This window comes from Cnephaeus nilssonii, assembly GCF_951640355.1.
Source record: "Cnephaeus nilssonii genome assembly, chromosome: 6".
Lineage (NCBI taxonomy): Eukaryota > Metazoa > Chordata > Mammalia > Chiroptera > Vespertilionidae > Cnephaeus > Cnephaeus nilssonii.
Window position 1 is genome coordinate 102,756,102 of NC_137077.1, and position 13,741 is coordinate 102,769,842.

Genomic DNA, 13,741 nt, shown 5'->3' on the forward strand with positions numbered 1-13,741 from the left:
TTTAATTGTTGTTATTAACACACTAACACGATATTTACACAAATTCAAAGAACATAAGTTAACCCATTCTCAAACAGTAATCTATAATTTAATATTGGTTAAAGTACACTGAATTAAATGATGTGCCGTAAGAAAAGTTATTAAAATAGCATGTTATTAATGGAGTTCTCGTCAATGTGGAAAATGTTCAGCTCTTAGTCACATTTTGATGATAAAATCTCCAAGAAAATGTTCTCATTTCTATAATTTCCATAATCATAAATCCAAATGAAGTTAAAGAGTTTTACATTCTGACCTGATCATATAGCTTCTCATCCACCAGGAGATAAGTCTTTGCCCAGCGTTTTAGAAACCAAACAATATCTTTGCCCATTTGAGGGCTTAGCAGATCAGTGAGATCTGCTCTTATTGCTCGAGACTCAACTTCCGAAACTCTGAGAACGGCAGATAACAGCCTATGGGTACAAAAAGAAGTCATTATTCTTCATTTATTAGTTAATTTCTTCATAAAAGTCCTTTTTTTGTTTCCCAATTCTCTGGATTTATGCCAGGTTATACTTGAAAATTTCATTAATAAGGCTGTAGACAAATGCCCTACTTTGTTGCTCATCTTTCAGGAAGCAGCAAACAAGACAAAGAAATGGAGAGGAGTTGTGGCCAGAGACATCCTTCTGTTGAAGTTGTACCTGCATTACTATATACAGAAATTTTTCAGATTCAAAATGGAGAAATACATAAAATTAAAAGTTCAGAGTAGCCCTGGCCAGTGTGACTCAATTGGTTGAGCATCATCCTGTACACTAAAAGGTTGCCAGTTCGATTCCCCATCAGGGCACATGCCTGAGTTTCGGTTGCCAATCAGTAGGCAACCAATCGATGTTTCTCTCTTGCAAGAATATTTTTCTTTCTCTCCCTCTGCCTCTCAAGTCAATAAAAACATATACAATAAAATAAAATAAAATTTCAGAGTAAATGCTAACATTTTCGGCACACCATCACTACTTAACAGTGCCATGATTAGCATTGGTCATTTTATGGTGCAGGGTCTGGTAATAGGCTTATCCAGAATGTTTTGAATATTGAGTCCTGTCTTTAAATCTGATAGTCCTGTCCCAGCCAGATGGCTCAATTGGTTGGAGTGTCATCCTGAACATCAAAAAGACTGCAGGTTCGATTCCCGGTCAGGACACATACCTAGGTTGCAGGTCTGATCCCCAGTAGGGATGCTTACGGGAGGCAACCAACCCATGTTTCTCTCTCTCTCTCTCTCTCTCTCTAACACAAACAAACATATCCTTGGGTGAGGATTAAAAAAAAAATCTGATAGTCCTATTCATTTCCTATCAAACTTGATTCTTAATGCTATTATAAAATTAAAATCTTACTAGAAAAATCACCTACATGGTGTATGCAATGTGCTTTCCTACACCACATAATTAACAACACATGACATGCAGATAAATAAAAAAATTTTTTAAAAAAGCCTTGTTTCAGGATGGGATTAGGGGAACACATAACTAGACATGATATATATTTAATTTGCCTTTAGTTAAAAGGCAAAGAAGCAAAGATTTAATTGAAAGAACCCATTACTGCACCATTTTGTGATATCAGTGCTAAGAAAGGGGTTTTAATCACAGGAAGTCTGGCCACTACCTTCCTACTACTCTCAAGATAACTGAACTGTCTCTTTGTGATGAAATCATAGACTTTTCAGTTCTTTATCCAGCTCAATGTCCCAGAAATACCAGATACTACTGGCCACTCTGCCCGTTTGAAATGTCTTCCCTTGTGCCATACTTTGCATATTCCCCCTAATTGGTTTCTTCCTCTTCCTCGGGTTATGACACCCTCTTCTCCTCTGATCCCCTTCTTCTTTTAAACAGCTGGGTTCTAAGGTTCTGTCCCTAGAACCTCTTCTTTTTCACTATGTATACTCCCTTCACCACCAGTGTTCAAACTTTAAAAACATTATTTTAGGGTGCGTGTAAACAATAACATCCTGACAACTTCATAATACATTAAAATTTTCCTATAAGAATAAATAGTTTTGGTGAGACAGAATTTGATGTTTTAAAGAAGCTGTTCTTCTCTAAAACAAAGAAATCTCATTAAGACATCTAGAAAAAATTTTTAAAAGAATAAATATTATAATTTTCAGCCTAACAGAATCTGAAATAGCTGGAGTAGCCATTTAAATTTATGCACTGGAATTTAATTACCATGCTGTTGTGATACTCACCACCATCCATTTGAAAAATAAACAAGTTTTTAACAGTTGGAAACTTTGCATTGTTTCTTTAACTCCTTAAATTTTTATTTCATTCCCCTGCAGACTATTATCCTAATTAATAAATTTTCTATTTATTTTATTAATCACACAATATGCTTCTCTGAAACAAATATGTCTAGCTACTAAAATATAATTTTATATAATTTCCAATGATCGTAAGACTTTTAAAATGTCTTCTGTGTTGAGTTATTACAATATTTAGTAGTACACAATTGCACAAAATGTCAACACACATTTAAAATATTAAACATGAATATGTCTAAATGAGATTAATGTAGCAGGGTTTTATTTTTCAAAATAAGTTTATATACCTGTGAAAAAAATATTTCTTACTGCTAGAATGAGACAGAGTTGAGTATAATTTGGCTCCTGTTTTTCATTTTAATAGATAAAAAGACTGTGAAAACTCATTCATGTAAGGAGATTGAAGGCATTTTGAAAATAGCAGGGCCCTAAATTATCTGAACTTGTTGCAAGTTATATGCCAAAAATCACTAGAGCTTTACCACCAAAAACTATTTTTAATAACATGATAACTGACAGCTTTATTAAGTCATTCTTCAGTGTTATTTAAGGCAAAGGACTGAAAACCTCCTGACTTATAAAATTACTGGTTAACCATTACTCTAGTCACTCAATCCTAATACCACACTATCTGGAACTCTGTAGGTTTCTACACACCTGCCAACCCATCACAGTAAGACTTGGAACAAGGAAGAGTTGTGCCTTTTTTTTGTAAAATGGGAGCAAGGTCAAGAAGAGTCCCACAGGAAGATGAGCCCTGGGCTCCGGAGCCTGTCCTCATCCCTGCCTCTCCTCGCTGCTCTTGATCAACCCCAAAGTCCTCAAGAGCTGCCCCTGAAACACCTGCTATCCATCTGCCCTTTCCCCATCTTCACTCCACTAATGGAAATGCTTCCTAACTTACCAGCCATCCTTTATATCCAGCTTCTACACTGCAATCTTCTAATAAAACAATTTGATTAGCTCACTTCCCTGTTTCAAACCCTTTCAACACTTTTAATCCAACTTCACTGGCCCGCCCTCCTCCTCCACCTTCAAACACCTCCCCCCTCACGTGTGCACATGAGCCTCCTCTCACTTCTTGGCTCTTGGCTAGGCTGCTGTCAGTGCCTGGAATACGATTCTCCTTCCTCTTTATGCTGCAAGTTCCCATTCATCCTCCAGATGTCAGCTTAAATGCCACCTCTTGTGAGGAGCCCCTCCCTTGGTCCTCCTACATCACTCTATCGCCCTTCTATCACATTCTCAGAGAAGGTGAAACAACTGAAAACATCACAATGTTGTTTTAGTTGTTGCTATCCCAAGATTGATGCCCTGGTCCTACTTCAGTTTCTTCCGCGTGCTATCTGAACATATTTTACATTTCAGACAGCATTCCGTGTCCCAAATAAGCCAGTCTTGGTATTATGGGAAATATGGGATTACCCTCTCAATTCATAAACCAGAAGTCAGCACAGAGAGTCAAAGAGAGCTTTCTTTAACTTCTCACAACCTCTATTATCACTCTGGTCTGGAGTAGCACCTTTCTCTGGATGACAGCATCTAGCCTCTTCACTGATCCCCTGCTCCCACCTCTGCCCCAGGTAGTTCACCCTCAATGCAGCACTGTCACCTCTTCTGCTCAAAATCCTACCAAGAGCACCCGTTCCATGCAGATCAGAAACTACAGAGGCCCAAGGACTTCACTGACCCCTCTATTTCCCCTCTGACTCCATCTGCTACACAATTCTTTCTCACTCTGCTCCATCCACGGTAGCGGTTCCTGCTGTTCTTGGATGACTGCCTGTGGTGGGTCTCGGCATCTGCTGTTCACTGCTGCAATGTTCTTCCCGGCCTCCCTGGCCCCTCACCACCCCGAAGCCTTGGCTCACCAGACACCTTCTAAAGAAAGCCAACATTGACTCACTATTTAAAGTTGCAAACAGTCCCTGAGTCTGCACTCTTGATCCCTGACCCTGCTCAGCTTCTTACCACAGCACTTATGGTCTCCTAACATACAACATAATTAACTGATTGTCTCTCCCCTACAGGGAGCTTCAAAAGGGAAGCAATTTGTCTGTTTTGCTCACTAATGCATCCCAAATGCCTTGAATAGTGCCTGATATATAGGAGGTATTCAACTATTTGTCAAATAGTTTCAAGAAGTGTAAATTAGTTTTTCAATCAAATAAGGAATATTTCTCCTATATACCATTCAATCACACATTAATTTTCTGGACTAAAAAAAAAAAAAAAAAGAATTTTTTTAGTGGTTGTTCCAGCTCTCACCTTCTCCCTCCATAGTCTGTGCTCTCAGATACCAAAATGTTTTGCTCCCACAGTGATACCTGGGACTGGCAAAAATTGAAAAAGCACTAAAAATACAAGGAAAGCATTCCTGATGGTACTGCCCAGACAAGAAATATGACAGTACTGCTCAGACAAAAAATATCATGTGACAGCACGCTGAAATGAACTGCCTTTGAATTACCATTCACCATGAATCAAACCAAAGCAAAAGCAATGATTTTCAGACACTTATCATCCTAAAAGGAACAGAGAAAACTTTTTCAATGGAGCCTTAATATTTTATTTTGAACAAGAGAATGCAACAATAAAGGAATAAATTCCCAAACATTTCCTTGATATTAGCTTATGAGTTCAATTTTTTAAAGATCATATTTTCTACTGCACGAGCTTAAGTGACATCCATTTATTTGGGCATTAAGTAAAAAGAATAAGGGGGACAGCGCCCTGTTTGAGTTACTGATTTTGCAACTGACAAAAACCAATGTTATTTCATTACCGACATTTCTGCCTGAAACCTAAATTTAAATAAATACACTGAAATGTATAATGCTGTTACAAATTCACTTTTCGGAAGACATTTAGTTCAGATTTATCCCTCCGTAATGTCACCATTAAGAAGTAATGAAAAAGTTGCCATTACTAATAGAAAGATCAAAGCGAATTCTTTCATTTGAGGCACATAGTCTTTTACCTTCACTGACAGGGCTTTCAAGTTTTACATATTCAGGGTAAATATTTCTATTTTGTAAGATAACAATCCGTTTTCCTTAAGAAAGACACCAATGAGCAGTTTTAGCTTTATGAACAATAAATACCTGTTAACATTCATTGGGTCTCTAATAATCTCATATTCTGTTTCTTGCATTTAGAGTGCCTGTACCTGTATCAGTACTGCTTCCTGATGGATATAATCACAGTGCATTAGAGCAAATGTCCCCTCAGTCTCCCTGTATTCAGAATTGTTCTCCTCAGTACTGGGTATGGCTGTCAATCTCACCAGAGTGGCATTGCTTAAATATACTGAGTACTTGCCGTCCTTGTTTATTTCAAGGCTTCTCCAAGTTTTATCTTCTTTCATATATCAGATTTATAAGGTATCTATCACTCGAGTCATCTACCCATCAACTCAGAACTTAATAAAACAGTATAAATTACAAGAGCACAGCTATAGAGTTCATATTACCTAATCACAGAATCTGTTCTGTTGTACCCTGGGATGGAAGAAGCCTTTTCTCCTGGAGATCCCAAAATTTGAAGTGTTGTATTAATGTCAACTTCAGATGAATGCTTAATGGAATATTCCATTATTTCTGGAGGTATTAGCGGAGTCTCTCCCTGAGTATCATCAGCTAAGAGGTAGCCTTCAGTTTAAAAAAAATTAAAAATGAACACTTAACAAATCTACATTTATCAAATTGCACTATAAATGTTTTGTTTTATTTGATTTACATACATCATATAAATTGATGTAAATGTAAATTATAAATGTAATATGTTATTTCAAGTTTGATGAGAAGAAACTTTCTATTTCTAGATAATTAACTCTCAAAAAAACAGGAAAAACCAAAGGATAAGTGTTTTATTCAACATTTTATCACTCATACTGACATGTAGGCCTTTTATTTACTACCTTTTAATAATTTTCAGTAATATATTCTGTAAAGTTAATAAGAATGCTACTATTATCTATATCAAAACTCAATATTTAGGGAAGCCTTTTAAAAAAATTAAGGTTTTCCCTGATTATTTAAAATGCAGAAACACAGACAGTATGGTTACAGAAGACTCTAAAAGTCAGACTGCCTAGATTTGCATACTGGATCCAAAAGTTAATAGCAGTGTAACCATGGGCTAGTTCCTCACAACTCTTTAAGGCTCAGATTCTTCATTTATAAGAAGAGGATAATAATAATGACAACAATAATAATAATACCTAAAAATAGTACCAATTCAGTGGGTTACAATGAGCTCTACATAAAATATTTGGTATGCAATTGGCACTGAATACATGTTAGCCAATATATTTTTTAAATGCATCTATAGCTGTAACATAACAGCTGTTGCCAAATTTCATCCAATACTATGTATGGACTATTATTTTTAATACATGAAATTTATTTTTAAGGCTTAAACTGCTCAGCTGGCAATTACATTTTCAAAAAGAAACAACCAACCAACCTGTAACTAAAATGAGCCAGTGAATATCTTCATAGAGCTCATCAAGTATTTTGCTGTCAATGGCGCTTGAACCAGGTGAAGCAAGTAACTGCTGCTGATGCCGCTGTAACTGACCGTGGAGCCTTGTCACTCTTTCTTCTAATAAACTACAAGAAGAAAAAATAATAGTTTCATAAAGTTCAACAAGCAAAGACCTAGAATAACATAATTTACATATATTAACATAAATTAAGATGTTGCACAAAAAGATATATACAAAATTATTTATTATTATACACAATTGTTCTCACAGAACTACAGGAACTATGATTTATCCTATCTAATAATAGACAAATATGCAAATTGACCATACCTCTGACACACCCACAAGCCACGCCCACCATCCAATCAGAGCGAGTATGCAAATTAACCCAAACCAAGATGGCTACAGCCACAGAGAGCAAGGTTTCCTAGGTAACAGAGGAAGCCAAACTTTCTGCCTGCCCTTGCCAGGCCTAAGCCTCCACTCAAGCTACAAAGTTTCAATTATAGAAGGTAAATTCAAACAAATGGCGGCAGAATGGAACTTGAGAAAGCAGGCCAGGGTTGCTGCCGGCAACAGGGGAAGCACAGCTTTCCGCACACCCCGGCCGGGCCCACCCGCTTAAGGCAACAAAGTTTCAATTATAACCCCAACACAAATGGCTATCTGCCTCGGAGGAGGGAGCCCCAGGCTTGGCTCCGCTCCAGGCTACAAAGTTTCAATTGTAGAAGGAAAATAAATTCCAGATACCAGGGCCTCTGCTTGCATTGCCAGGGGGCGTGGCCGGCCTGCAAACCACCACAGGCCCCTCGCTCAGGCCGTCCCATGCCCCAAGGGAACCCCCACCTGATCCAGGACACCCTTCAGGGTAAACCAGCTGGCCCCCACCCCGTACCAGGCCTCTATCCTATCTAATAAAAGAGTAATATGCAGATTGATCATCACTGCAACACACAATATAGCTGCCCCCATGTGGTCAAAGATCCTGCCCCCATGTGGACACAAGATGGCCACAACAAGATGGCCAGCAGGAGAGGGCAGTTGGGAGGCACCCAGCCTGCAAGGGAGGGCAGTTGAGAAGGACCAGGCCTGCAAGGGAGGGCAGTTGGAGGTGATCAACCCTGCAGGAGAGAGCAGTTAGGGGTAACCAGGCCGGCAGAGGAGGGAAGTTGGGGGCAAACAGGCTGGCAGCAGAGTGGTTAGGGGGTGATCAGGCTGGCAGGCAGAAGCGGTTAGGGGCAATCAGGAAGGCAGGCAGGCAAGCAGTTGGGAGCCAGCAGTCCTGGACTGTGAGAGGGATGTCTGACTGCCTGTTTAGGCCCAATCAGGATCGGGCCTAAACGGGCAGACGGGCATCCCTCGAGGGGTCCCAGATTGGAGAGGGTACAGGCTGGGCTGAGGGACAACCCCCTGCCGTGCACGAATTTCGTGCACCGGGCCTCTAGTCATTTATAAAAGAATTAAAACAGGGCTTTACAAATAATCAAGGTTTAAAACAGGCATGTGAAGGCTGGATATCCAAGTTTTTAGTGATACGAGTCAAACCATGTCTCAGACCATGTTTCCATAGTCTCTCTGCCATCTATGCTGTCGTGCCTGGCTCTAATGCACAAGCCAATGACTGCCACTATGAGTGTGTCTGTCCATTTGCTCCAGGATATATAAAGCTCTCCAGGAAGTGTGAGTACAGAGTATTTGCTCCATGGGCTCTCTGGCCGGTGTGTACCTTGTCAGAAGAGGGATACAGTGCTCTGCGGCAACTCTTCCTAGCATTCCTACACTGGCTAGTTGATCTGAAAACTGGTCTCGGTCATCCTCTTGAAGTTCACTTATTTCCTCTTCCTCACGAGAGGCCACACCATTGGCAGTCTGTTTTCAATGAGAGAAATAATGAGTAATGAGCTGCATGTCCTCATCCCATAAGCCACGCATTTCTTTTTTTTTATATATATATATTTTATTGATTTTTTTCAGAGAGGAAGGGAGAGGGATACAGAGTTAGAAACATTGATGGGAGAGAAACATCCATCAGCTGCCTCTTGCACACCGCCCACTGGGGATGTGCCCGCAACCAAGGTACATGCACTTGACCGGAATCAAACCTGGGACCTTTCAGTCCGCAGGTTGACACTCTATCCACTGAGCCAAACCGGTTAGGGCAAGCCACGCATTTCTGTTGCACTATGAAATAGCTTCCTAACTTCACGTGAGAAGGGGAGCTGGCCAGAGCTAACCCTCAGTGCAGCTGTCTACGGACCCCTATCTAACTGTGCTGAGAGCCTTACAGCCACCCAATGAGGGGGATGGGGGAAACACGGAGGAGAAAGAAGGGAAGGATATAAACCCACAGAACACATATGTAAACACAGTTAACTGCCCACGCACAACCCACCTCCCACACCATAGAATTTAACTTCTATCACTAAGATCTGACATCTTTAAGATCTACGATCCGTGTAAACACGAAGTCATTAACACCACTTGAAAACAAGAAAGACAAAGGTGGGTAACTGAAAATTGAGGAGAAAGTAAGTTAAACTACTAGCTACATACCACAAAACATGGTGCATTTAGACAAGGGACCACTATAGCTCTCTAGTGCTCTCAGCAAATATTCTGAGGAAGTTCAGTCCAGATTTCTAGCATTACACAATGTACAAGAGGATAAAAACCAACAAAATAGAGCCTATACTGAAACAGATTTTTAATCACAATCTGGCTTAAAACTTACCAAATTCCTTGTGCCATCTGGAGCGGCCAGGTGGCACTGAATATAGGAATTGAAGACTTGAACTGCATGCTGGGTAAAAAAGCCTTTATGGAAATGTTTGTCATCTTGGACCAAAGTCAGCCAGGACTCCAGCAACTTGTCATATGCTTCCATGTAGACCATGTCATCTTTATCAAGCTAAGAGAAAAGAAGTTTTACAAAACAATGGCCAGAAAAATAAGGTGGGCGTTATAACAAGGGTCAAATAGCTATAAATATAGTTTTATAAGTTTTCCCTTTACTAAAGGTTCCCAACTATTACTCAATAATCTAGCTGAGTTCAGTCTAAAATTAATCAATTCAAATATTGCAGTAAAAATGTGTAGGCTTTGAATTAAACTTTCTAAAATATAACTTAATCTAAATAAATCTTCACAAAAAGGAATCAATATTTATTTCTTAAGAAGATTAGCTAGTTCAGTGTCTTTGTGGAATGTTTTTTCAAATGAAAATAATATTAACGTTTTTCTGTAGTCAAGAGACCTGTTAGAATGAAAATATAAAATGTGTACTTACTACACACTTTTAAATAATTTATTAAAAATAGAGAATGAGCCCAGCAGGTGTGCTCAGTGGTTGAGCACAGACCTATGAACCAAGAGGTCACGGTTCGATTCCTGGTCAGGGCATATAACCAGTAAGAAGCCTGCAGGAGACAGCTGATCAATGATTCTCTCTCATCATTGATGTTTCTCTCCCATCCTCTCTGAAATCCATTAAAAAAAAAAAGTATATTTTTTAAAAAATGGAGAATGAGCCCTGGCCGGTTTTATTCAGTGGATAGAGTGTCAGCCTATGGACTGAAGGGTCCTGGGTTTGATTCTGGTCAAAGGTAGATACCTTGGTTGCAGGCTTGATCCCTGACACTGGTCAGGGCATATGCGGGAGGCAACCAATCATTGTGTCTCTCTCACATCAATGTTTCTGTCTCTCCCGCTCCTTTCCACTCTCTCTAAAAATCAATGGAAAAATATCCTCGGGTGAGGATTAACAACAACAAAATGTAGAATGATGACTAGCTTAATCAGCATACTTAAGAACTAGAGGCCCGGTGCACGAATTTGTGCACGGGTGGGGTCCGGCTGGCCCACCCCGAATGGGGCCGATCGGGCTTAAACCGGCAGTTGGACATCCCTCTCACAATCCGGGACCGCTGGCTCCTAACTGCTCACCTGCCTGCCTGCCTGATCGCCCTTAATTGCCCCCCCTGCCAGCCTGATCACCCCTACCTGATCACCCCTATCAACCGCCTCTAACTGCCGGCCTGATGGCCCCTACCTGCCCCCCCCCATGCCGGCCTGATGGCCCCCAACTGTTTCCCCCACCCCGCCAACCTGGTCGTCTCCAACTACCCCCCCGTCGACCTGGTCGCCCCACGCAGCCTGCTGTTCAATTGTCCGTTCGGTTGTTTCAGTCATGACAGACCCTGGCTTTTTATATATTAGGATGATGTGGTAAGCCCAGCTGGTGTTGCTCAGTGGTTTAGCATCAACTCAGGAACCAAGAGGTCACTGGTTTGATTCCCACCAGTTTGTGGGCTCAAGCCTCAGTAGAGATGTACAGTAGGCAGTCAATCAATGATTCTCTCTCATCGATATTTCTATCTCTCTATCCCTCTCCCTTCATTGCTCTCTAAAATCAATAAAAACATATTTTTTTTAAAAAAAAGAATGTGGACCCTACCCAGTTTGGCTCAGTGGATATAGTATTGGCCTGTGGACTGAAGGGTCCCAGGTTTGATTCTGGTCAAGGGCATGTACCTCGGTTGCAGGCTTGACCTGGGAGGCAACCAATTGATGTGTCTCTCTCACATTGATATTTCTCTCTCTGTGTCTCTCCCCCTCCCTTCCTCCCTTCCATTCTCTCTAAATATCAATGGGAAAATATCCTTGGGTGAGGATTAATAAAAAATAAAATAAACTTTCCCTCATGAAAAAAAAAAATGGTGGGGCGAACTTCACAGACATTCCTTAACATTTTATAATTTTTTTAAAAAAGCAATAGGGCACACAGAGGAGTCTGAGGAAGATGCTGAGACATTCCTACTTAATTAATTATCTAGGTATATATTCTGTGTATCAATTTCTTCATCACAAATTCACTAAATGACCATTCAATGAAACCCAGAGTTCTTAGTGTCAAGCACTATGCTTAGCGTTAAAAACACAAATAATGTACCATTTATGCTTTTAAACTTTGTCCAATGGGGAAGAGTGAGAAACAAACAGAAAATACAATAAAGGCCATCATAAGAAGCAAACATAGATTTCCAGGTTAGTTTGTAATAACAGGCATCTCTCATTAATAGTTACAAATAAAGAAAGAGTCTTTGAATTATGTATATATTCACTCTTTAAAAGGTTTTGGCACAAACCACCATTTCTGACATTCTGTTAATGGGTAGTAAAGCTAGAAATGCTAAAGGTCTAGAGACCTAATGTGTAACTTGTTTTTCTGGTTTCTACAACAAATAGACTGGCCTAACCTACAAAAGCAGAACTCTGGAACCTTCCTAAGAGAGTACTTTCATCAGTTTGTGAATAAATCAAAAAAGAAAAGTGCTGGAAGATCTACGTCAGGAAGTATTCCAGATTCAGCAGGACCACCAAATACTACCACTAGCTCATGACCTCTAAGCATCAGGTGAACTGCTGCCAGTGAATTATTTCCTTGTGCCTTCAGCTTTCATTAACCCACAGACTACAAAGAAAAATGGTTATTTTCTGGGTCAAATAAGCCTACAAAAATTTTTAAATTTTTTAAGTTATTTTGTGAAAATTTACTTAAGAATGAAGGGAAAGTTAAAAGAACTTCATTAGATAATTTTAGTAAGAATTTAAACATAGCAAACCCAATTTTTATTCGATATTTTCCTGGCCTTGAAAGTACATACAGTTTACCAGTATGTCACCAGTAGGTTCTGCAACTTTCAGTGAAATCATGTACAACAAAACCAATTTACCATAGGCTGATTTTATGAAACAATATTTTTGGAGAACTTGCTGTATACTGAAAATGGACAACATTCTTTTAATGTATCTGGAACATATTCATCCTGTAAACAGTCGATTCTTATTATTTGTGGTATGTATATTATCTATAAAACTAGCGTTCCCGTTGCAGGAAAAATCCTGCAATAGGGTTTCCTGCTGCACTCTACCCCGCCCTGTCTGCTTTCCTCCCTTCTCCCCCAGTGGCCCGCCTTCTCCGCCAGCCCGCCTGCTTATCCCTTCTCCCCCAGCCCTGCCTCTTGGCTTCTTTCTACACTGTCTTGACATGCAAATTAGCCACCATCTTTGTTGGGGTAATTTGCATACTCATCCTGATTGGTTGGTGGGCGTGGCTTGGCTGGTGGGCATGGCTTGGGCGTAGCAAAGCTGCAGTCAATTTGCATATTTGTCTATTATTAGGTAGGATTGCTGCAAATTCTGAATTAGTGAACACAGGATTAAGAGTTCCTTCTATTTTTCACCAGGTACAGGTAAGCAAATCAACACATCACCTTGTTTTAAGTTTTTGTTGATAGACACATTTAATATACATTGTTGATTCATAATTTGCAAATATGGAATCTGCAAAATATGAGGATTAGTTATACTTGTCTCTAATAGGTTCTAACTGACTGCTGGTTCTTTTTTCTCATGTATCATCAACATGCATTACCCTTTTGAAAACTTTGATAGCTTACAATTTTCTTGAAGGACAGTCAAGTTCTTGGGTCCATAAATGCTATAACATATTTATTAAGATATATAAATACCAATGAAAAGGAACAATTAAACCAATTTTTTCATTTCTATATCATGTTTCCTTCCAACCACTGTACATACTGCTATAAGCACTAATCCAATTATAAACAGTAGTAAGCAGATTTTGTTACATAAATATAAAAAAATAAATAAACACTGTCAACATCCTTTAGCAAAATATGACAGTCCAGCCCTGACCGGCATGGCTCAATGGTTAGAGTGTAGGCCTGTGCACCAGAGGGTCACAGGTTCAATTCTCAGTCAAGTGCACATACCTGGGTTGCAGATTCAATCCCCAGCCATGGTCCGGGCTTGTGTTGGAAGCAACCAATCGATGTGTGTGTGTGTGTGTGTGTGTGTGTGTGTGTGTCTCCCCACTCCCCTCCCTTCCACGCTGTCTAAAAATCAATTGCAGG

General features: G+C 39.8%; 1 protein-coding gene across 2 annotated transcripts in view; it reads right to left on the reverse strand.

The window, feature by feature from the left end:
- XPO4 (exportin 4) overlaps positions 1-13,741 on the reverse strand; it is a 147,018-nt gene that overhangs the window by 22,599 nt on the left and 110,678 nt on the right. For both annotated transcript variants that reach the window (XM_079775656.1, XM_079775657.1), the window contains 5 exons: positions 9,538-9,714; positions 8,533-8,675; positions 6,785-6,930; positions 5,790-5,967; positions 296-455 (listed from right to left, as the gene is read on the reverse strand). In XM_079775656.1, the coding sequence (XP_079631782.1) occupies positions 296-455; positions 5,790-5,967; positions 6,785-6,930; positions 8,533-8,675; positions 9,538-9,714 (804 nt within the window). The remainder of the gene's footprint in view (positions 1-295; positions 456-5,789; positions 5,968-6,784; positions 6,931-8,532; positions 8,676-9,537; positions 9,715-13,741) is intronic.